We start from the raw sequence: 25,393 nt of genomic DNA on the forward strand, positions 1-25,393 counted from the left end.
CATTGCATTTCTTTTTCCTTGAGACAAAATTCTATTCTCAGATGCAATTTGGGGATTCCTTATGCTCACCCACGTCATACATACAAACAAGTGTGTGATTTTCTAAGTTCTAAAAATGGGCTTCCTCTTTGATTACATGCCTGTTTTATCTCATTTTTTTTTCCAGTGGTTGGTTCTATTTTTTTTTTAATTTTATTATGTTATGTTAATCACCATACATTACATCATTAGTTTTTGATGTAGTGTTCCATGACTCACTGTTTGCGTATAACACCCAGTGCTCCATTCAATACGTGCCCTCTTTAATATCCATCACTGGGCTAACCCATCCCCCACCCCCCTCCCCTCTAGAACCCTCAGTTTGTTTCTCAGAGTCCATAGTCTCTCATGGTTCGTCTCCCCCTCCGATTTCCGCCCCCTTCATTTTACCCTTTCTACTATCTTCTTCTTTTTTTAACATATAATATATTATTTGTTTCAGAAGTACAGGTCTGTGATTCATCATTTTTACACAATTCACAGTGCTCACCGTAGCACATACCCACATACCCTCCCCAATGTCTGTCACCCAGGCACCCCATCCCTCCCACCCCCCACCACTCCAGCAACCCTCAGTTTGTTTCCTGAGATTAAGAGTTCCTCATATCAGTGAGGTCATATGATACATGTCCTTCTCTGATTGACTTATTTCGCTCAGCATACTTACCTGGCAGGGGAGATACCATGATCATGTGCCTGTTTTATATTACAATTGGAGAAGAACACCACTTTCCATTTCTGGGATACTTCATTTTGCTCTCATGGTCTATTATATGAAGGTGTGGGTGGCTTATTTTATGAGGCTCTCTGGATGAGGTTTTTAGATTCTGCTGATATAGTCACAAGAAAACAATCAAGCAAAGGTGGAGAGCAAAGAATATCCTTCTACATGTCATCATCTTTACCTGTCTTTTTAAATTCTTCACAGAGAAGTCTTCTGATGGCCTCCTATCAATTCTAGCTCTTCAAAATATTCCAGTTGAGAGCTCAAGCTGTACTGACCCTCCATGTGTTTCAGCCTTGTGGTGGTTACACCGCTGGTTGCCTGCTAGAAATTAGTGCGTCCCTTACTTGCTGTCCAAGTCTGCTCAGCTCCCAATGTCAGTAAAGGTTTGGTGTGCTGGTGAAGACCTCTCTGTTCCTATTCCTGTTGGAAATGTTCCGGCCCACCTCGAGCTGCATCTCTTAACCTCCCTACACGTTGGTCCCCAGGACAAGGCTTCTTGATCTAGTATCTTGCTTTTGACAATTTCCTTCCCTGATCACTTCATTCCTACCCTGGCCCTGGCCTCAGTTTCAGGTCCTTAGCTGTCTTATGAAGAATCTCCTTAAAGATGACCACTTGCCTGAATCCTAAGCATGGTGCCCCCGGGAGTTGCTGTTGGGTTTTCCCCAGGCCCTCAATTTGCCTGGGAAAACCTAGTGCTTGCTTTTGCTGAGCTGATTAAGTCATGAATTCATGTAGCTTTGGCTCCCTGGGCTATGCCCCCACCAGTTTCCTTTTTAACAAGGTGGCATGCTTGGTCTCAGCTCCTCTCTCCTTGCCTGGGATCTCCTAGGAAGAATCTTTATTCCCAATAATTTACCTCCTGAATTTTAGCATATAGAAACTATTGCTTCTTTTTACTCCAACATGTAACTTCTTCAAAAATAATGTAAATGGTTCTCTGGCGTTCATTGTGGATTAACTATTTCACTCCGGATAGCATTAATTCAGAGCATCTTTTAACTGGGTTAACTGTAACACAAAATTTTGTGCAAAGTTTAAAATATATAATTCAGGTTAGATAATTTAGCATTATTTTGAGGCTGAACGGCATTATATAGAAAGAAAAATCTGCAGATCCCAAACAGCTACATTGAATTTGTTTAATGATCTTTATAAAATTACGTAAGTAAATAATTTAATTGGAGAATAAAGCCTCAAAAAGAAATTGGCAGATACAATTTATTTTGGAGTAAGATTATAAATTGGAAATAACTGCAACCTCCAAGGGAAATGTTCTCATTTATTCTGGAGTACATTTAAGCCATATAGTGTGAAAATTTTGTGTGATTCTTTTGAAGGGTGAAGAGATTAGGATTCATTCGGTATTACAGATGAGGATTGCTTTGGCTACTTATTAGTTTACCTTCAAGATTTTGGCCCACATACAAAATTTATACAATATTGGAGCATAGGCACCAAAAAATGAAACATATTTTGATAAAGTGAGCCTTCTTCATGACTTCTTTAATACTATCTTTTGAAACCATATAAATCATGATGAACGTTGGTTAAGAAGATTGAAAACCAAAATTAAGAGAAACTCTCTTTTTTCTTTTTAACATATATGGATGGGTTAGCCTGGTGATGGGTATTAAAGAGGGCACGTTCTGCATGGAGCACTGGGTGTTATACACAAACACTGAATCATGGAACACTACATCAAAAACTAATGATGTAATGTATGGTGATTAACATAACATAATAAAAAAAAAGCATAGAACCTTTAAAAAGTTCTTGCTACATATGCCAATTACACCATCACCTTTGATGGTCGTGAATTTATATTTCAACACTGTGAATTTTCATTAATAAAAACTGCTAATTTAATAGACAAAGAGAAACTCTCAACAAAATCAAAATAAACAACTTGTCATGCATAAAATGTAAGTGAAAAAGAACTGTTCACTCTTTGCTTCCTCTTCCTCTTTTTTTGGAAAAGAGCCGGAATGAGGAGTCTGTAGAACCACCTATTTATTTCTCAGTGTTCTCTTGAGAAATATTTATTATCTTGGTTATTTAATTTTTCCATCTGTAATTAGAAATCACAAAGTCTGCCTTGAAGTTTGTTGGAAGAAGTCAACGAGTCAAGGAATAGAAGTGTGCATTGCAAACCATCAAGTCTTAGATGCACACAGGCATACAGGGAGGCAAGACACTGGTGCTGGAGCCTACCGTGGTGCCCATCCTTGTAAACTTGGCAGTCATACACACCTCTGAGTTCCGGGTTTCTCTCCTCTCCATGAGATTATTCTGCATGACTTTTATGGTCCTTCCTATTCTAGACTCTTCTCTATTCCTAGACTCCATCGTAACTTCATATAAGCAGAATATTTTTTTCCAGAATTTGCCAATCATACATGTCGGATTCAAAAGATCATTGTAATATGTACCAGATTTTAAGTCTTTTGACTTTTTCCCATTGGAACGAAAATTATTTTCTATGATAAGAAAAATTCCTACAGTAAAAAATGTTGAGTAGACACTTGCTTGAAAACTGCCCACCCCAACTTTGGTTTTTTGTTTGTTTTGCTTTAATTTTTTACTTAAGGAAGCCCATTTTTTGAAAGAGCATATTCTGGGCTATATTAAACAAGTAAGTCATAGTTGTACATTCTAATAAAGATACTTGCTACTTAAGAAGAAACATGCAGAATTTGAAGCAAAATAATATTAGAATAGAAATCTGAGCCTACCTAAAATAATTAAACTCACTTCACATATAAAGGCAAATTTCAGAGGAGTAACCTTTTTTCAAACAAAAATTAATCAGATTCAATAAACGGTTTAAGTGGGCAGAGTGGTTATCAGGGTATGAGAAGCTATTTGGGGTTATGTGTGGCTGGGTGCAGGAATTCATGCAGGCTTTTAGATTTTATTATGTAGAGATATCTTAGGAGAAGCTAGGCCAAACTGTGGACATATTTGAGTTTAGACTTCATAAAACTTTCAGCTTAAGCTCCTGGAGATCGCTATAGAAAAGGAGGAAAATCAAAACATTCTCAAGGTACACACATGCCACAGCAGCTGTCTCCACACCTATTTTATTCGGTAACTTCCAATCACTGAAGGAGATTCTAATATCAAGTAGTTATTTGTCAGCAAATGTGTCTAAAAATAATTTTAAAAATCTCTGCAGGGAAGCAGAGTCTCTTTCTTAGGTCCAGATATTTTCTCAGGATGACATGGAGTCTGACTACATTCTCTCGTAAAGGTAAATCATGCATGATAGTATCTAATCATCTTCATTGTCTATGTAAAAATGAATGAAAGTTAAGGTTAATTTTTGATAAGTGAATTATGCAAACATAAGTTATATTTGGCTTTGGTGATAAGGCAACATAGAGAACTCGTGCAAGGGTTGTGCATGTGCACACACACAAGCCCACGCACAAAAACTCAAGCACTTTTTCGGCCTTGTTCTTATTCCTTTCTGAGATCAGACTCCTCAGTTGAAATAATATAGGAGTTTTCCCCCAAAAAGTCTGCTCAGCAAAACTTCTATTAATACAAGTGTTTCTAATCAAATATGTCTGAAATGTTTACAAACGTCTTAAATCCAGCAATGATGGCATAATGAAGGGTATGTTGTTGGGAAGAAAATGCCCATCCAAAGTAGAAAAACTACCAGTTAAAAATCACAATACATAAAAAAATATTTTTGAAGGATAATTTCCATTTACCTGATAGGTTTTCCCATAAAAAATTATAAAATATTTTAAAAGAGAAAACAGAATATTTCAATAACCTTTTAGTTTCCTCGTCTTTACAATCAAGTAGTTGGACTAGGTACTAAGTTTCTTTTCAACTCTAATATTCTATGATTTTAGTCAACATAGGAAGAAGTTAAAATGTGTCCCATAAAATGTGTCCCACTGTTTCATTCAAGTAGTAATAGAAAAGGTGACTTAAAATTGTATGCCTGATAAAATAACCCTGTTATTTTACAGGTAACAAAAGCAAGTCCCAGGGAAGTAACATGACTACCTAATGGTGCCCATCTATTTGAGCATCAATCAATGTCACTGCTTCCAAATCTCTCTAATCATCAAATATTTTGCTTTCTTTTTGTTGTTGTTGTTATTGTTTTATTAGACTCCAGATCCCCCTCTGTACCCCTGGAAATTCTGCTTTAGTAATTATGGGATGAGGTCAGGAACCTAATTTTTGAAAAGAGATCCTCAATATTTTGACTTGTAGTTAAAGGTAGGAACCATAGAGCCACATCAGACTACCTGGGATATAGTGATGGAGGGGAGCAGGTATGTTGCCCAGTTCTTGGGCAGTCTCTCCAGTGTAACATAGCGGCACCTTCCTAACGGGTCCATCACGGTTATGCCACAGACTACCACATAGCAGCATCTTCCTAACAGGACCATTATGGTATGCCACAGGCTACCACTTCCCTTTCCTCCCCACCCTTCTACATGAAAAGCATATAATATAAGTGACATGACTTGGTGTCTAGGTTACTTTTCTTTGATAGGTTTCCTATGGAAAAAGATATTCCTGAAAGAAACAAGAATTAAAAGAGTGGATCTAAACACCACAGAAATAGAAACAATTATAAGAGAATATTATGAAAAACTACATGCCAACAAACTGGACAATCTAGAAGAAAGGGATAAATTCCTAGAAACATATAACCCACCAAAACTGAAACAGGAAGAAATAGAAAATTTGAACAGACCAATTACCAGCAGAAAAAATGGAATCAGTAACCAGAAAACTCCCAATGAACAGAAGTCCAGGACCAGATGGCTTCACAGGCAAATTCTAACAAATATTTAAAGAAGAGTTTAAACCTATTCTCCTCAACCTATTCCAGAAAAGAGTGGATCTCTAGCCCTTCCTTATCATCTGCTCCAACTTCATATTCTAGAAGTTTAATTCATCTCAACTCCTATAAACTTTCCTTATTGGGAAGCATGAATCTGTCTATCACCACACAACAAACAGTCTCGAGCCTTTTAAGGCAGTCTGGGATTTGGAAATTATTTACTTTACCTCAGGTCATGATGTATAATGCAATGAGTTTTTCTTAATTGTTAGAATATATCATAAGAAGAAGGTCTTTGAATACTTATGTCACTAGACTTTCTTAACATTTCTGGTAGTAAAAGAAAAACTTAAATAGAATTCATATCTAATACCAAAGTTGGTTTTATAGAGAGACAATGGAGAGCAAAGTTGCTTCTAAAGATCTTCCATGTAAAATTCCAAGCACCTCAACATTCATACTTCCTTCAGTCTCAACATAGATCTTATGTGTTCACTGGAAGCAAATTGTGGCCAAAATACACATTTCTGTTCCTTATGCTACTCATGGATGCCAAAGTTTAGTTTAAGGCTTTTTTTTATGTAGCACACTATAAGAAATATATTATAATTCAGCTCTCAATCAAATATCATTCCTAATCTTTCTTGTTAATAAAAACAGTGAATCAGTTTTTTACCTACTAATTTTGGGGAAAAGTTGGAAAAAAGAAAAAGGAAATGACTTACCTCTAAATATGCCTTCAAATAAAGGAGCTTAACTAAAATCTATACAATTTAACAAAAAAGTAGAATTCAACATAACTGAATTTCTTTTCATATCCTATTTAAGGATTCCAAGTAAGTGCATTTTTAAGTCTTGTTGTGTCTAAGGCAGTCTCATGATATGGCTCTGGGGATCAAGTACTCAGTTAAAGCCATAATAGACTACCGAATGATATACAAAAGATTTTGTGAACATTTTATGTTTGCTTTAGAAGCCTGAACTATTAAACCTGTGACAATTTTATTTATTTAAGAGAGTAAACAAGGAGATTAATGATATTAGTCCATCCTTACATCAGTTAAGAAACTATTTATGAGTTGTATTTAGAAATCTACCAAATGTTATTAATGTGTACAATTCTTATTTTTCAATGTAGTTGGGGTCAAGAAAGTGGTTAGTTAATATATGTACCTCAAATGCCTTAAGTGGATACCTATTAAAAGGTATACAAAATATAAATAGTACTGTATATTTTCAAAAATTTTAAATAAACAGAAAGATACATAGGTTTACATGTTATAATTTCAAAGTCAACACTAGCACATACGTTTTTCTTATCTAAATACGTACTAGGATACTTCCTATTTCAACACATGCATCTACAAACACATGGCCATGCACATAACCTTGCTTTCTGCCACTTGCAAGAAAGTTAGAATATACAATATAGTACATTGTTTCAACTTAAATCATATTGGCAAATTAATGAGGATGGCATTAAAAAATTCTGATCTAAGAAATCAAAATACAGGAAGATAATTATTCCATAGATTAAAAACACTGAAGACTGATGAGAAGTTAAGATTTAAATTGTTTGTCCCAGTGATCTTGAAAGACAGAGAAGAGACAGGATTGGCTGTAAACACTCCGAACGCTCTGTTTGGCAATTAGGACTTTTGTCATCTAGCAATCCAGGCCAGGGACTCAGACCATCGATGCTGCAGATGGCAGAGAAATGGTATAGCTAGGGGCAGTTCTCCGCAAGGCAGGGGGCGCTGATGGAGACCTCGAGGCCCATCTAGATGGGAGACGGCGATTTGCTGGTCTAGCAGGTCGGGAAAACCCTTTTCCATGTGGAGATTTCACTGCCATGGATTCCTAAGAGACAAAGGAAGACATCCATTTCACTATACAGGCACCAACAATGGGCTGAATATATATTATGGATCCCACCTACAAGGTTAATGTATTAGCATATTTACAAGCAAGTAGAAGCATGGATAACTGAAGAAGGTAATTGTCTAATATTTGTGGTCTTGAATCAAAAGCAACTCACTTTTAATAAGGAATATGGCATTTGATAATCTTGTAGGTCTTTTCACACTGCCAAATTTTAATACAACTGATCTCTTTTTACAGCTAATTATGAGTTCAGGATTCAAAAGTTTCTGTTAGATAACTTTGATGATGGAATTATAGATGTTTCTCAGTGCGATAGTGGGATGTATAACAGTTACAAAAGATACAAAAAGATAATAATTTATAGAAGAAACCATGCTCATTTATGTCAAGTTATTGGCACTTTCAGAGGTCATTAAGCGAAAGGCACACAGATCACCAAATGATTTGTCTGATGCTATCTTTTTTCCCCACCAAGAACCACTATACTATTTCTCAGAAGTTTCAAAATTATCACTAAAATACTTCAAAATATAACTTCATTGTAATTGCTAATACAAAATCATTATCTATATTGGGCATCATCGGATGACTTAAAACCTCTTCCTTCCTGTCCCTTCCTTTTCTTTCATGTCTTCTTTCTTTCTATTTTAATGGAAGAAAAACATTCTTAGACACTTGCAGTTAAAAAAAAAATTAAAAAGTTTCCACCACACATTTTATACCAGTATTATTATTGACTTTCTTAACAAAGCCTATGCTCTTTCATCTGAGATGGGTAGTAAGATGGCCTCTATTTCTATGACAATAACCTGCAATTTATTTTTCTCTCTTTGGAATCTTACTTTTTTAGATTTGCTCCCGCAGCTGGGTGAGGGAGGGGATGAAGAACTCCTCTTAAGAATCTACGGTAGAGGGCCCCTCCCAAACCCCCAACCAATGCAAAAATGTAGCTGATGAATATTTAACTGGTTATTTTATACATTTCCATTTGCCATCTGAAGCTTGTAGGGCTTCCCATGTACTTATGAACTCAACTAAAAAATGGAGAAATACAAAATCAGGGTTTTGTACCTTGTACAAACAGGCAAGGTTTCTGGTAAAATGGATAAAAACTGGTATTTTTATGGGGTTGAAAGCCACATAAAAATAATTTTCACACCAGAAGGAGGCAACCTGCGTAGCTTAAAACTATACTGCAAACACACTGCATTTTGCAAAAATATGATTTTTTGAAATATTAGCTAATTATAACAATCTGTCACCATGTAACTTTTTGTAAATTATGCATAAAAAGGGATTGTTGGATAGCTCTTTGTTGTAAATACCAATCTCTTCAACATCTTTTCCTCCTATAGCTAAGGAAAACTATATTCTTTTGCAATCAGACTAGAACAAAAAAAGAATAACAGTTTATTTTTTGGGGGAGGGACAATTTTCATGTTAGGAATTTACACAAATAAGAATGACGTTAAACATTTTTAAGCTATAATATCATTTTATTTCCATGTACTGCCTTTCGCTCCACAAATAAAAGAACTTTATGAGGCATTATTTTATGATGTGCTAGACCCATAGTCACATCCATGTGACTAATCCCATGAGAAAGAACATGAATCAAATGCTGGGAATGACTGAACCAATCATAGCCAATAACTGAAAAGTGCAAGAAATTATTTTTAAAATATTTCCAATACTCTTTTTAAAATATAAACACTAAAAGAATAAAATTCTATAAACCAATAAATGTGCATTTGGAATGTTTTTTTCAAGAAAGAAACTTACAACAAACATTGGATCTTCTTGAGGTTCTTGAGTCCATTTATTTTATTTATGTTGTCCCATTTCAGAATTTTAAAGAAGTTACAATGTACTATTCCCAATCTTAAAAAACTGTATCTTAAGAAGTTCATATTGAGTTACAATCCTAAGGTTTACACTTACTCAAAAATAAAGGGTCGAGAAGTTAAGAAGATGCCAAAACATGTGCCTCCATTCTATTTATATATGGGCAATTGACTGAACTCTGAGCTACATATGGATGCAGTTCTCCCAACATACGTTAATTGCTTTCTCACCTCTGTTATCTTTCTCCAATCTACTCCTCGCTTTACTTGCTGTGCTCCACACATAGCTGGCTTTTGCTGAAACTCTTGTTCCAACTGAAGTCTTTCTAACTGCTGACTTGACGTGGGCCCACTGCTGACATCAGAATTACATCTGGTCCAGTTATCCTGGAAGCATTTAGAATTTTGCAATGCAGACCCTGTTGATGTCTCATAGGTTTTCAGCAGCTTTTCCACAACACCATAATTTGACCTAGGATCCGCTGATCTTGGCCGGCCAGACAAATTACTGGGTCTCCAGTCATGCTCTTGGAGCATACTCCGGTAACTGCTGGGGCTCATGTGTTCCTGCATTTGTCTGACTAGGCCTGTTGTGGATATTTTGGTGGGATTGTCAGGCACATTTTTTCCGGGCACAGGCACGTGGGCACTGGTTTTCTGAATATCAGACACATTATCATTTTCTGATATGTTACCTGTATGAGTAATTAAGGTCTCACAGGGCTTATGATCTTCAGATGATTCTGAGTAGCTTTGATTTTGCTGTATTGCCTGACAATTTCTATCTGTTCTAAATACGATTCTGTTAAATTCATCAGTCTTTGCTGCCAGTTTTTCATTCCTAGTTGTTCTCTTAAAGCCACAACTGAAACTTTTAAGTGGGCCATTGCTCTCTGTCACCGAGGAGCTACAGTCACTGCTTATATGAAGATCAGGATGAGATTTAGTAGGGTGATCTGGAATCATCTTTTCACACTGTGGCTTACTGGGAGTCGAGCAGGTTTTCTGAAACCACAATGGAGAGGGACTACTTTTTGCACTGATCCCAGTGTCATACGACCACATGCTAAGTCCAACATTTTCATTACATGGAGGCTTGTTATCTATTTTGGCTTTGGGTGCCAAAGAAGGAAACGTGATACCATCTTTCAAAGTCTTCCCTTCATCTAGACACAGCCTAGGAATCTCATTGTGCCTCCAAAGGAAATCAGGACTGCAGTTCCACTTCCCTTGACCCTCCTGGGCCATCTGGCTATTGTGGTCTGAGCCTCCCTCCAAACTTTCATGAGCTTGTTTGGAATACGAGCTGGGAAAACTTCGAGATGTGCTTCTTGGAGGTGGAAGTGGTGGAATTTCATTTCTTTGCAGATCAACTGTATCAAGCTCACATGGTTTCCTAGAGTTGCTTTGGAGTACAGTGGTGCTTAGATTCTTTCTATTTTTCTGCTTTTCTGTTTCTAAGTCGATGGGAAGAATGCCCTGGCCATGGCTGATCATGTGGTCTCTCTGAGGCATATTCATTACATCGGGCATTTCCTGAAGAAAAGAATCGGACTTCATCCTAAACAATTATAAAACATGACATATTAGTGATAGTTTTATTTAGGACAAGTTCTCTCGGCAACTCCTTTTATGACACTGAAGATTTATATGACATTAAATATGTTATTTTATATAGTTCCACTTTTGTGCCCTTAATGATGACATGCTCTGGGGAAAAAAGCCAAGATTCAAAATTACTAATGGTCCCGGAGAAAAAGTGTCCACGTAACAGAGTACAAAACACCAACAACTCTGTTTAGTGCTGTTTCTAATAATGGTGTAAGATTAGTAGGAGTTTGAAACTTCAACTGTCTTTTGGCCTATCTTCGCCTTTCCTCTTAAACATCCCCTTAATCACTTTACTGTTACATCTCATTTTTATTTAGATAATAAAATGTTCACAAATTCTCCTAAAAAGCTGCAAGCATCCTTCAGAGAGAGACCCCTCTATTATTTTTATGCTTAATTTTGAAATTTAAAAAGCCAAGCAAAATTTAATTTATATAAATTATAGTAACAAGCAAAATTGGTCTGTAATGTTACAAATCAGGAAATGTTTCCCACAGGGCTGGAAGAGAGGGTAACCAGTGACTGAAAGGCTTCTGAGGTACGGGTAATATTCCATTTCTGGGTGCTGTAGGACAAGTTCTCAAAAGCAACCATGGCTTAAGCAATGAATGTCTGCAATAAGAAAAGGACTCCCAACTTCCTCAAACAGCATTTTCCTATAAATTCTCTAGTCAAAACCTCCAAGTCCTTTTTCCTGTAGGATAAAGCTCACTTCTCAGTGGTGCATTCATGGTCTACATGCTCTGACCCAAGCTATCTTTCCATTATATTCCCAAACTGTCTCTTCCACTCAGACTAGACTGTGTAGTCTCTTGGGTGTCTGCCACTGGCATTCCCTTTCTCCAGGTTCTCTCCTACCATATTGCCTCACCTTTGCTCTACCTACTGAATGCCTAGTCATTATGTCATGTGAGCTCAACTTCCTTCTCTTGAATTTGAAATGACATTCTAAACTAAGAAGTGTGACAGAAATCTGAATACAAGCTCAGTGAAACATGAGTAATACCAAATGGAAGGTGCCATTTGGGCTTGAAACAAAAGTAAGAATTTTTTGGGTCAGTAAAGGGCATATAGGCAAAGTGAGCCACAATAAAAATAGTGGGCTCTTCAAGTAATAGAGAGTACTTTGGTATGGCTGGATCATAAAGCAGAGTGGGAGGGATGAAAGAAACATTAGGTTCAATTGTAATGTATTTGAATTACACACTAAGGATTTTGAGCTTTTTTCTAAAGTGTATGGAAGAGCAAGAAGAACTTTATACCAGGTGTGGTTTGTAAAAGAAAATTGGCAAGTGAGTCTTTTCTAAGTTCAATCAAAACAAAAAACCTAAATAAAGCAACAATATAAATTCACAAATTAAATTGATCATACTGATAAATATAAATCATATTTATATCTCTTCAGCTTGTAAAATGTTACAAGACAGAATACAATAAAGTGTAGATAATTATTCTCAATAATAGAAAATGGTAGGCAAAAGCAAAATGGGCAGGTAGAGGGTAAAGTTACATATAAAATATGGTTGAATAAAAAAGTCTATTGGAAGTCAATACAAAAATTCTTTCAGAGCTTCCTAAGAGCTAAAGAGAAATAGGGTACACACTGCTACTGTTTCTAAGAGGAACACACCTCTCATTAGGAGAAATATCTTGATCCTAGAACAATCCATTTTTACTTACCTTGCAGAGAATTCCAATTTATTTTTTAATTTGGTGAAAACTTAATTTTACAATTATATAGGTGCTTCTAAACTGAAACAGCATTTTTTAAATATCACTGTATATGTGTGTATACATATTTGGAATATGTTGTTCTAAGAATTATGTATGCTTCCACTATATACATAATAAATGTAGAGAAATAAATGACTCTTAGGTATAAAATACTTCAGTAGAACATCATTATATAATGAAAACTCCACATTGTTAAATCTTAAGATATATTTAACTGGGTTAGCCTTGCTGCATACTCGTCCACTGGCCAAACACTCAAAATGGAAAAGAACTACATTTAGAAGGTACTTGTTACTTTGTTCTGGAAAGTGTACCTTAACCCCAAACACCAAAAGAGTGCAGTATTCCTCACAGTCAAATTACGGAGAGAATGAGAAGATTTGGCTTAGGAATTAGTAAACAGAGAAATATTCAATTAAAGTCTTTATCTCCTATCTAAGATAACAGATTTTAATAACTCATTGTTAATTCGCACTAACCAAATATAAAGAGGAGGCAGTTTGGATTCATTCACTGAAAACAATATTTCTCTTGATTTTCTGATATAAAATAATCATAGATATACCAGCCCACCTTCTGTGGTTAGACCGCTTTCGGATTTCCTCTTGAAAGCTGCATAATTCTTCACTAACTTTGGCAAGTTCTTCAAGAGCCTTTATACATATAAGCAATAGCATGTTAGCAGTTTGAAATGTAAATATTTCTGTAGAAACAGTTCTAGGCCAATCACAATCTTACTTACCAAGTTGAGGGCCCCAGAGCAGCTCCTGCCCTCTTCCCTCAAAGTCCTCAGACCAGGGCACGCCTCACATTCTCTTTGGTTATCTGTGGCCAAAGGATCCATAAACCCTACTTTTGATTTTTTTGTTGCTTTTTGTTCCTTACACATTTCATTTCCTTCACAGAGTAAGCTCTGCTCTGTTTTAGTTTCTTTTTCCAGACCATCCCGGTAATTCATCCTTGTAAATTCACATCGTCCTGAACTGGGGTAATTTGGAGAAGATTCCAGCACTTGATCTTGAATTGCTTTCTCACGATCATGACTGATGATCTTAGCACGTTCATCCATGTTCATTTTCCTCCGAAGCTTTACTTCATGGCAAAGCTGCAAAGAAAACGAAGAGAAAACTTTTTCTCCCCCTAATTTACTTTGTCAACATTTTGAATACGAAGCACACTATTTTGAGTTCTCTTTGCCATATCATGATATACTAAGTATCCTGGGGTATTAATGCTCATGCCTCTGAGTAGTACTTCTAAAACCTGATCAGCCAGAATAACTCTGATGAACCATAAGGACTACTCTTAGTAGGTCAAACTATGGATGGTGATCTCTATACCTCTGCGTAGAAATCAAACTCATTCAAAAATAAACCTGCTCCTGTAGAAACATGTCATAATGATGCAGAAGCACTGTTAACAAAGTTGGAATGTCCTGAATCAATTACTGGTCATGCTCTCTAATTGCTTTCAGAGAAAAGCAAGAATTTAACTGATATTAAAGTGATGTTTTAAAAATATGTGATTCCACTTGCATGCCAACATTGAAGTGTCTAAATATTTTGACAGTATCATATAGTATGCTAGTTCATTACATTCCCCAAGTGGACATTGTGCAACCAAAGGATGTTTCCTTTGGAAGTTATGCTAGTGTTATTGACATGTTGCTCGGTATTACTGAGATTTATTTTTAAAAAGAGATTTTTTTTTTCAAAAAAGATTTCTCATCCTGATTAAAACACATGTGACCCTGTCCTATGTGATATTAGAACTCTAAGGCTTCCATCATGTATTAGTCTATGTTAAAGTGGATCCCAAATTATTTCTTGATGAGAGTTTAGTTTTACCTCCAGGCACTCACACAACTCACCCCTAAATAGAGGAAGTAAGTGGCCTTTCTCTTTAGGCTTGAGCTGGGGGAAAGCTTGGCAAATTTCAAAGGAGTCTGTCAGATAACTATTTACGCAAATGACTACATTTTACGGCCACAACTTACATCTACACCACATCTATTCTTCAAGGAGTATAATAACAGATTTATTGTTGTTCAATATTTACCCAAATCTCAGAGAGAAGCACTATGCATAGTTGGCGCCTGAAGTCTATGCAGTACACATATTTCCATAGATACTTACACATCTATCATTGGATGATCTCAGGATAGCATCAAATTACAGCCATGGATCAATCGTTTTGGCCCTCATAAAATTACTCGTTATGACCTATTGTGGGCATTATGATTTGGGCTGACCTTGAGAGATATTATACAAAGTAACCCTCAAAAGTTCATGTTAACCTAAGGATGCTTATGGTGACACTGTCCTCTTTTTAAGGAGCTATGGGTGAAAACAAAATTGTTTTATTTTCAAAATCAGGGACAAAAGTACTATTCCTGGGAAACAGGTTTGCCTTTGTCTTCTGAATATTGAGAAATCTGCTAATTTTTATGTTACTAGAAAGAGAGACTTGCTGCATGCAATTCACATAAGATCCTTCCTCCTGTCTTCATCTCAGCATTTTGTTTGTTTTGAAATACTTTACCTTATGTAAAATTTTATATACCATCTTAAATTCTCTTGGGATTTAAGTGAGGTATGGATAAGCAAATAATATGCTATTGATAGAAAACAAATTATTTTGTACAAGAAAATCTGTGTTACTTCATACCCAGCACTTGTTTATGGTTCTCTGATCATTTGAACAGAACAAGCAGAAGAGATGGCAGTGTGATTAAAAAAAAAAAAAAAAAAAAAAGAATTCCCAGAAACCTAGGAAGTCTATCTAGGGTTTCTATCTGGATTACCCCAGTTTTCAAATACATCTGGGTTTTGCAATAGCAAATGCAATGATTGTGGATAGTGGCTGAGCAAAGAATCATTAGCATCTTAACACTCAACACTGGATCCTCTCACTGGAAGATATCTCTTGGAACCAAGTCACATGTGCACATGTGGGAATCCACAATTCTTTAGTACATGGCTTAATAACTTGTGTCCGAGTTAATACACACAACTTAGTGATATATGTTAAACAAATACAGTCTATTATGCTTGTGGCATGTTATAATTTTTTGAAGTGTTGATGTTTAATTTTAGTTTAAAAAATGTCTTGATTCTCTGTGACATGTGAGGATACTTTCCTCTTGTTTTCCTCAAATTTTCCTACCCTTGTTTGTAGCCTATAAGACAGATGTATTAAAGGTACATTCCTATAGGCTACAAAGCTGGGAGTGGAAAAGAAACATGTATTAGTATGATAAAGGGAGCACAATGCTAGTATTCAGGTATGAAAGAGCATCATGTATGGGTATTCTGGGTAAGCACATTGTTCAAACATACTCCCAGTAATGGAGCTGAATATTGCAGGCAGCAAGACATAAATAGTACCATGGCTACTATCCAAGATGAAGAAAATGTATTATAGCCTTCTATCTCGTGATGCAGAGAGAACAGTATTTCTATAAACTATCATCCTATGTTTAAAATACGTTTAATGCATGCTCATCAAAAAGGCTAATATTTACTATAGACAGAATCTACAGAGTTGTCAGAATAATTATTTGACAATAAAATATCTAACTTGACAGCAGATTATTTCAGCCACATGGCTTAAACAATTGGCTAGGCTAATCCTGACTCCTTTAATTTTTTTTGCTTTGTTTTTTTAAAGATTTTATTTATTTATTTGACAGAGAGAGACACAATGAGAGAGGGAACACAAGCAGGGGGAGTGGGAGAGGGAGAAGCAGGCTCCCCACTGAGGAGGGAGCCCGATGCAGGGCTGGATCCCAGGACCCTGGGATGGAGCCCGATGCAGGGCTGGATCCCAGGACCCTAGGATCATGACCTGAGCCAAAGGCAGACGCTTAATGACTGAGCCACCCAGGCGCCCCACTTGGATGCTAGAATTATCTGGCCTTCCAAACCTTTGGGAAACAATGACCCATGAATTCAGGTTTCTGTTTGGAGTTTTGGATTCTGATTTGACTTAGACATCTCCTTGTTGATCCACCCTTAGTCTTTGGATAAAGAGGAGTTAAGAGAATAAGAAACACATTTTCCAACTACAGAGGTATGAGCGGTGGATTCCGTTTCAGTCGAATCATACGCTACATGCCTGCCTTCTCAGCTCTGTTACAGGAACAGTTTAATAGTTACTCTTTTAAATTTTTCCTCGTAGCGTGCTGATTTATATTTTATTCACAACCAATTACATGGCTGTTAATAAGAAAAATATTTACACTATAAACACATAAAGCACCAGCTTTGACTGCCTATGAATAAAGGCCAAACAGTCTGTTAAAAGAATCACTTTGGCAATGTGCACAAACCATGTGACAACATGGATGTCACTAGAAGAATGCAAGATAAGTAGAAATAATTTTCAGTTGAAACCAGCTCAAAAATACATCAATGTAAATACTTAAAGGAAATATTCCAAGGCCAGGGATGATTTAATGGGGATAAAATGACTATTTGTATCAGAGTCATGGCACGTTGTTTTTCATAACCCCTTTCCTAACAAATGTGTCAATAAATGTGGCACATTCTGCCAGAATAAATATCATGTCCACCGCCATGTTGATATATGACACTCCTTTTGACTATACTGAATTATCTAATATGTAATTTCGTTTAGTAGACCTGATTCATAAATCATTTCAGGAAAGATCTGTATTTTAATGCCCAGTTGTAATTTTGCTCATATATGTTCCACCAATTATGTTTTTCTTATATTTTCCTCCTGGACCTTGTGTTTGAAAACTCATGCAAAAAACAAACAAACAAACAAACAAAAGCAACTCACTTTTGATACCAAGGCACTTTAGTCAGAAAATAATAAATTGATACACTTGAGAATGGCATTTTAAGTTCTTAATTTTCATGCAGGGCTGTAAAAAAAAACCCTAGTCCCTTCAATACCACTGGATAAGGTTCTGCTATTTTTGGTCTAGTAAATGTCATTGAGACATGCATCTCTTAGGTAGAATAAGGAAAACAGAATCAGCTTTCAATACAACACAAATTTCAAAGAGAATTTTCATTCTGAGCTTTCAGTGTATTCAAAACAAATCAGTTTGTACCTCTTCTATCTTCTTCTGCATGATTTTCCATTGACTCTCCCATTCCTTCCTTTCGTTGTCAAACTGGTCCAGTAATTCCATCTTTTCCTTGTGCCAGTTAGCTTCTGTGTTCTCCCACTGCTTATGCAGGTCCATGGCAACCGTGTGAGTGTTAGTGAAGGGGTATTTCTGCTTGTCTCTGCCTTCTTAACTGTTTCTTGGAAGCGTGGAGTTGTTTTATTTGAAGCAGTCTCACTTGCCTTTAAAATAAAGCCTAATATAAACATAAGGAGAAAGAGTTCCAAATCCATTTGCTTTTTGGAAACATGTTATCATTTTGTTAAGAGCCATAAACACACTATAGGAAAACTGTACTTAAAAGAAGAGAGGAGATGATTAACAATCTGCTTAAGAAGAACTAACAAAGTTGGGACACCTGGGTGGTTCAGTTGATTAAGTCACACTGACTTTTGATCTCTTCTCGGGTCTTGATCTCAGGGTCTTGAGTTCAAGCCCCGCATGGGGCTCCATGTGGGGCATGGAGGCTACTTAATTAAAAAAAGGAAAAAAAAAGAACTAACACAGTCAAAAAGTAGTATTGCCCAAAGGGTTTTTTTCCCCCTTTCTCAAATGGGTTCTTCCCCCTTTCTGAAATCAGTCAGCAAAATTATAGCTAAACGCATATGTGAGATGTAAGCATTCATTTCACCAACCACCTAATCTAAAGATGGAATTTTTGTGTGACTAAGAGTGTAAGTATGAAATTCCACCGTATTGTCGTACCTATCCAACCGCGGTAGATTCTGTTGCAACAGAATTACTCCTGTTTTGATGCAACCAGATCGTGTTTCTTTGCACTGAAGTCCTGAAGCAGTACAGGACCACAGTCTCCATTTTACATTGAGAGTTGCAAGCCCAGGCCAAACGGGATGACTGTATTAATAAGACCCCTGAGTTGGTAGTCAGTCTGAGACTGATGTAGCAGCAAAAAAACCCAAACTAAATCATAAAAATATTTTCGTTATTTTAGTTCATCAAGTAAACCGTAAAATCAGCAAAGCCATCCATTCTCTCTTTTGCTTCGAATGGACCATATACAAGAATCTGTTTAGGCTATGGAATACAGAACACTGAAGAAAACACTTTGCTCGTTTGCAAGGATATCCGTGATCACAGTAAGCAGTGACTGAAATATTTAGATTTCTAGCATTTAGAGTATGTGTATTTAGGGTTTGAAGAGGCAATTTATTTATTTAATATTTATTTATTTATTTAGATGGTGCATGTGTGCGGTTGGCAGGGGCAGAGGGAGAGAGAGAATTTTAAGCAGGCCCCACGCCCTGCACAGAGCCCCACGCGGGACTCCATCTCAGGACCCTGAGATCATGACCTGAGCTGAAATCAAGAGTTGGACGCTCAACCAACGGAGCCACCCAGGCGCCCCTGAAGATGAAACTTAAAATATCAGATTGGTAACTCTGTTATAAGTCATCTAAAATTTCTGAGACTTAGTTTATTTACATTAAAATGGAGGCTACTTAAAGGGTTGTTACAAAGATTAAATGACATAGGGTATGCAAAATAGTTTGAGAAATTTAAACATTTTCCCTTTAAAAAATCTTGGTCTGACTTCTACTAAAAAAATATATATATTTTTTAAGATTTTATTTATTTGACAGAGAGAGACACAGCAAGAGAGGGAACACAAGCAGGGGGAGTGGGAGAGGGAGAAGCAGACTTCCCGGTGAGCAGGGAGCCCTATGCGGGGCTTGATCCCAGGACCCTGGGATCATGACCTGAGCTGAAGGCAGACGCTTAGCGACTGAGCCACCCAGGTGCCCCTCTACTAAAAATAATTTTTATTAAGAAGGTCATATGGAGCACCTAGCTGGCGTGGTCGGGGGAGTGTGTGACTCTTGATCTTGGGGTCGTGAGTTCAAGCCCCACGTTGGGTGTAAAGCCTACTTTAAAAAAAAGAAATAAAAAAAAGACAGACTGATATTTTTTAGTGGGTGGAAAAGAATATTTAAAATGATTGAATCATCATCGAAGATAATTATGTCTATTAGAAGTCTAGCTCTTCAGTTTTCTAGGCCATGACTGGAATGTGTTAATTTACCAGGAGGCGGCTAAGGCTAATTATGTGCACAGTGCCCCCAGGGTCAATAGCTGCTTGGGTGCTGGAGCTGTGGGACGAAGCCGACAGAACTACGCAGCAAGCCCCATTTAGTAGCGGCAGAAGATGGCCGCGTATTTCGAGTCCCAAATGTAAGATAAACATTGAAGACTAATTTTATTTTTATCAGACTGTTCTGAACATGCATATCCAAGCGGTAAACAGCTCCAAACGTGTTTTTTTGAGTTGCAATCTATCAATGAATTATAATAGACTAATAAGGATAAAAAAATGTCAGTACTATAGGCAGGGCTCTACCTTCAAAAACAGTTTATAAATATTGCGATCTACATTGTTATTCTCTTAAACGATTTGCTACAGACGCTTCATCATTTTTACCTACTCCTTTGACAGTCATAATCCTGTGACTAATTCAGTCAACAAAAGAAGTTAATTTCAGATTTGAGATGCTCTCATGTCTCCTTTTATCTACCTAGCCATGCTCTTTTTCTAGTCTCATTTTCCATCTTCTCTGTCCATCCTTCTGCCCTTTTGCTACCTTCCACACCTGTGAGCCAGTGACTGGTGACCACAGTCCCTGCCATAGCCAAAGCAAGCGGCCTCAGATAAATACGTCGATGAAGACCTAACAAAATGAAGATAGTAAAGAATATACACCATTTTGCTTCTTGTTTTGGTGAACCTGTCATTAATCTTGATTACATAGTAATCTTTTTAAGTTCATCTAATAACTATTCACAGGAAATGCAGGCGGTGCCTGTTGTTTGACTGGCAGACTGCTTTAAAACTCTATGTAATTAACTGTGAGCTGAAACTCTCTTGCTTACTAACAGGTACCTAACACTGGGACTTCTTAGGGAGAGTGGAGTGGTTTAAGACCTCAAGACATAGTTGCAAAGGGAACCAAGAAAATTACAGAAAGGGAGCAGACTAATTTCAAGCTACCTGGAAAAGAGGTGCTGTGACACACCATGTTTCGTCCTGTTTCTAAGCACTGGAAATATTCAGAAATCATCATGAAGTTTCTCCTACAATTACACAGCAAATGGCTCCAATCTTTCCTTCTTTTTCTTTCTTTCTTTCTTTCTTTCTTTCTTTCTTTCTTTCTTTCTTTCTTTCTTTCTTTCTTTTTCTTCTTTCTTTCTTTTTCTTTCTTTCCTTCTTTCTCTCTCTCTTTCTTTTTCTTTCTTTCTCTCTCTCTTTTTTTAAGATTTTATTTATCTGAGAGAGAGAAAACAGGAGCAGGGGCAGGGGAGAGGGAGAAGCAGGCTCCCTGCTGAGATCCTAAGACCCTGAGATCATGACTTGAGCCCAAGGCAGACGCTTAACCAACTGAGCCATCCAGGCACCCCTCCAGTTTTTCTTTCTATTGCTAACTCTTTTTGAACCACTTCCAGACCAAGGTTAAAAGGCATCAGATTATTCCTTTAAAAAAAAAAACAAACCTACCTGAAGATCATCCAGGAAAACTCGTAACTCAGGCTTGTTCCTTGTAACAGCACTATACATGAACCCAGGTAATGGTCCCAAAGCAGACAGAATCCTGCTCTTAACTGCAAAGAGCCAAACTCATCACTTACTATGGATCAGAGCCAATCTACAGAGCTTCCCCTTTTCAGGGCCAGAGCAAAATCTAGTGCCAGGAAATGTAATGGTTATGGATCAAAAACAGGCCTTTGAAAGAAAATTCCTATAGAGCAGTATCTGTGCCAATTTTTGTGGGAGGATTTATGTGGCCTTCCTAGCATCTATGTCGTGTCATAAATGTCAAACGTAATATGGTTGAATTTATTGCTTTCTCCTCCAGAAATAAAATGGGGTCCATAGAGTAGTAGTGAGGATTACATGAACAAAAGAGAGAGAATGCTTAATAGAAGTGCCTCACATGGTTTTGAATCATAATGGGTGCTCAATAAATGCCTGTTTCTTGTTTTCTTCCTTCTGTCCTTCCCTCCCTCCCTCCTTCCTTGCCTTCATTTTCCCTTCTTTATGTCTTCTTTCTCTGGAATAAAACTGATGATTTTCACCTTTATTTAATTAGAAAATTAATAGAAACAAATCTAATTTTGCAAACTCTCATATTTTCAATGACTTTCTTTTGCCCTCAGTATTTTTCAAGTATTTTAAGAATACATGGCATGCTGAACATTTAGGCAATTTTTTATTAATAAAAATTGGAATAGACAAATCTTACATAAAACTGCTTTTATTGTAATTCTCCCTAAATATTTTTAAAAATCCAATTAATGGGGCCACTTTGTAGGGACATAATGTCCTATAATGAAAAGTTATGGAGTAAAGTGGTTCAGCAGATTCTAAAACTCAATTTCAGTGCTCTCTACTGAGGCAGATACAAACGTTCTCTTTGTTCCTAGTTGTCACTCTTTTCGCCCACGGATATTGGCATCTATGTGGGAGAGAAGGAAGGGTTTCTGCGATCTGCATCCCTCCCTCTGTCTCCAACTCTGTATCATTTCACTTCACGCAGAATTTCATTCAGAATACAAATTTATTAGAGCAAATGTAAAAGGAACAAGGGAACAGCATTACTTAGTCATGCACGTGTCCCCTCAACAACGCTAAGGTAGCATTACATAACCCGTGTAACCTACTTCTGCATCCCTGAGGCCGAAGCAGGAAGCCAGAATTGTTGGGTTGCGAGTGGGTAGCCTAAGCCTGGTGATGGGAGGGAAATAGTTCTGCTTATCTTCTGCCCTCCTAGCAAGCAGCATTTAAGAACAACTCAGGAGTCTCACAATAAATTAATGTCCCAAATCAGCCTCAATTTGGTCATGGTAACACTTGTCTGAGGAATGCTCTGCTCTTCCTACACTTTGGTCATTACCATTTTAACCACCATTCCCCCCATTGGAAACTGGACATCAGCCAAACAAAAGAGACAGTGTTACGGTAGCTAACTCTATGGTTGCTTCTCTCTTCTGAGATCTTTGTTCTGAGTATTTGTTTCTTGCTCTCCTAGTTCCTTTTTCTAAACATGCTACTTTTCATATAATCATAAACATGCTACTTTTCATATAACCAAAGATTTTTCGTTTGTAGGAGGTTACAAAGGCATGTAGGAATGCTACACACAGTAGGTACAGTTAATCTCACAATTCCTAGAAGCAATTGTGGAACTGGTCCTACAGATGCTTTGCTTCTCTGTAACCTTGAGGGATGGGGAACTCCCATGCCCACACCCACCAGCATTATGCACCATTGGCCTCCAAGACTCTCTAGCCCTTTCTCCAGGCTGTTAACAAATCACCTGCATCATCTCCACTAACTAACAGACCTTATCCCTCCCCTACTGTTTCACCAGCAAGTGTGTCTTTCAGACAAACATGATTTGATTTCGTGCAGGGCAAAAAGGAGTATTTTTTCATTGCTATTTCTAGTTATTTCACCATGTTCCTCATGTTCCAAAAGGGCCAAAGCAATACTACTATATGCAATTCTGAAGAAATCCTTCTTGCCTTCTCATTTGATTATCTTCTCCTTCCTTGTTTTTCTCTAGTTATACACTCACACTAGAAAACATCCAAGATCAAAAAAAAAAAAAGAAGAAGAAGAAGAAGAAGAAGAAGAAGAAGAAGAAGAAGAAGAAGAAGAAGAAGAAGAAGAAAGAAAACTTCTGAGATAGAGACGCACTGATTTTACTTCTCTTAACTTAGAAAACCTTTGAAAGAAACGTTTGGCTTGGGTAAATAAGTATCTAAAATTAATCAACTTAAACAACAGAAGATGTCATGGTAATGTTCCCCGCTAACCGCAGATTAACCGGTTATGAATGTCACGCACTTCCACTCAAATGACAGAAACACTAGTCACGGAGTGAGCAAACCATCAGCCTGAATGAACTACATTTATTTTTCATTGTAATTTTCAAATACCAACAGTCTCAAGGGGGGTGAACTTTCCTCTGTAAATGTAAACAGTCTTCATACTGGTGAAAAATAGCATTCTAATAAATACGTTTAGTGAAATCCCACGGCGGGCAAAGTGCTGCTCAAAGTACTTAGAAGCAGTGTTTGAAAAACACAGTTTCAGAGGGTGGATGTCACTGTCAGTCCAGAGTTGAGAAACCCACTCACAGCAGCTGAACCCTCTCTTTCCCGGGAGTCAGTAAAATCCACTATGCAGCCCGCCCACTCTTTTTAAGCCCAGACACAGACACTGAAAGAGGCAGATGTTGAACCAACCCTCTGCTTCAACAGTGCCCAGAGTTCAAACCACATCAGCAGCAGCCCCTCTCTATTTTGCCACAATGAGTCCCTCGATTTCAAACTGCTAGAAAGAAACATACCTTTTTGCTCTGGGGAGAAATCCTATGGATGTTCCACCACTGGTCAAGCTAGCAGTGGAAGAATAGCTAGTTTTTTTGTTTTTTTTTTAAAAAGACGAAAGTCTCAGCTCGGTGAATCTTGCTTCTTTGCAAGAAATGGGAATGCAAAATCCCTCCAACCATTCAACAGAGCGGTCCTGACAAGTCCCTTTGAAACCTTCACCCCTTTCACAAGTCAAAAAGCCGTTCAGCTCAGTGTCGCAGCAGCAGCTGAGACTATAGTGACGTCAGTTACTTGGAGGCGGCCTTCAAGCCACTCTTCCAACCAGGGCTCTGTAACTTTAGACCAGCTCATACTCTGGGTAAACAACTCCAGGTCCAGGACATTTTTAGCTTTTATAATGGAGCCCAGTATTTTCAAGCTTGCCAAAAGAGCTGGTGTTAATATCACACAATGACAATGGCCAATTTTAGATTTTATTTGGAAAAGTCAACTCATTTTTTACAGGCAAGAATTATCTCCTTGCACACCTCCTCCCTCTTTCCCCTTTTAAGCTAGAGTCAGAAAGCACTCTTCAGTGCCTTGACAAGTAGGTGTCTGGATGTGGCAGAACAACACACGTAGCTGGCTCCAGAGATCTCCGAAAACGTATCAAAACTCTGTCTTTAAATAAAGTAGAAGTGGGACACAGAGAGAGACCAACCTCATAGCTTTGCGTTTCTATGACAGCTTGTGGTCTGTATCTACAGTGATAGCTGATGTCTTTCTGCCAGAGGAAATCAGAGACCGTGGGAAAGAATGATATTTATTATGGAAGGAGAAAACAACAACAATGAAAAACCCATGTGCTTGCTTTCAACTGAGGTCTACCAGAGCCCAAGTATATGGAGAGGCTCCCTAGACCGTGGCCAAATCCATCTATCCTGGAAATGCCGGGAGAGATGCCTCCCCAGCAACATTTCCAGGTTGTGCATGAACTTGAACATGCATGTCTCTGCTCACGTTCAGTTTAACTGAGTTATAAGAAAGTGTCTAAGACAATTTTGTGTGTATTTCAGCAAATAAGCCAGTTAAAGGTTTAAATACCTTTACCCTCCTGCCACTTTACTGAATTCCTGTATGAGTTCTAGCAGTTTTGAGGTGGTCTTTTGGGTTTTCCACATAAAGTATCATATCATCTGCAAAGAGTGAGAGTTTGACTTCTTCTTTGCCGATTCAGATGTCTTTTATTTCTTTTTGTTGTCTGATTG

The 25,393-nt window shown here is 37.4% G+C and overlaps 1 protein-coding gene and 1 long non-coding RNA gene across 4 annotated transcripts in view; one reads left to right on the top strand and one right to left on the bottom strand.

Moving 5' to 3' along the window:
- LOC123836592 (uncharacterized) overlaps window positions 1-19,857 on the top strand; it is a 69,663-nt gene extending 49,806 nt beyond the window's left edge. The window contains exons 6-8 of the long non-coding RNA XR_010413757.1: window positions 18,751-18,895; window positions 18,997-19,192; window positions 19,843-19,857. This is a non-coding gene — a long non-coding RNA (uncharacterized LOC123836592). The remainder of the gene's footprint in view (window positions 1-18,750; window positions 18,896-18,996; window positions 19,193-19,842) is intronic.
- KIAA0408 (KIAA0408 ortholog) lies at window positions 6,852-24,302 on the bottom strand. 3 transcript variants are annotated; one of them, XM_045865514.3, is made up of 6 exons: window positions 24,164-24,302; window positions 17,742-17,980; window positions 13,401-13,763; window positions 13,232-13,311; window positions 9,545-10,874; window positions 6,852-7,445 (listed from the first exon to the last, which is right to left on the bottom strand). In XM_045865514.3, exons 2-6 carry the CDS (start codon window positions 17,874-17,876, stop codon window positions 7,272-7,274), a joined length of 2,082 nt encoding a protein of 693 aa, XP_045721470.1. In that variant the 5' UTR covers window positions 17,877-17,980; window positions 24,164-24,302; the 3' UTR covers window positions 6,852-7,271. The 3 variants fall into 3 exon arrangements, with proteins under 3 accessions (XP_045721470.1, XP_045721469.1, XP_064454158.1); XM_045865513.2 differs by having other exon boundaries at window positions 17,742-17,994; window positions 24,164-24,298; XM_064598088.1 differs by lacking the exon at window positions 24,164-24,302 and adding an exon at window positions 21,307-23,386 and having other exon boundaries at window positions 17,742-17,994.
- Between the last annotated feature and the right edge of the window lie 1,091 nt (window positions 24,303-25,393).

Source organism: Mirounga angustirostris, unplaced genomic scaffold, assembly GCF_029215605.1.
Source record: "Mirounga angustirostris isolate CCGP_5_RB_7025 unplaced genomic scaffold, mMirAng1.0.hap1 SCAF_8, whole genome shotgun sequence".
In the NCBI taxonomy this organism is placed as follows: Eukaryota; Metazoa; Chordata; class Mammalia; order Carnivora; family Phocidae; genus Mirounga; species Mirounga angustirostris.

Excerpts from the sequence above, each read along its gene's own strand:
- KIAA0408 (XM_045865514.3), bottom strand. The coding sequence starts at position 17,876 with ATGGACCTGCATAAGCAGTGGGAGAACACAGAAGCTAACTGGCACAAG. Across the intron at positions 13,764-17,741 it reads TGCAGAAGAAGATAGAAGAG|CTTTGCCATGAAGTAAAGCT; the intron begins GTACAAACTGAT and ends TTTTCTTTGCAG. Across the intron at positions 7,446-9,544 it reads ATTGGAGAAAGATAACAGAG|GAATCCATGGCAGTGAAATC; the intron begins GTGAGAAAGCAA and ends TTTGTCTCTTAG.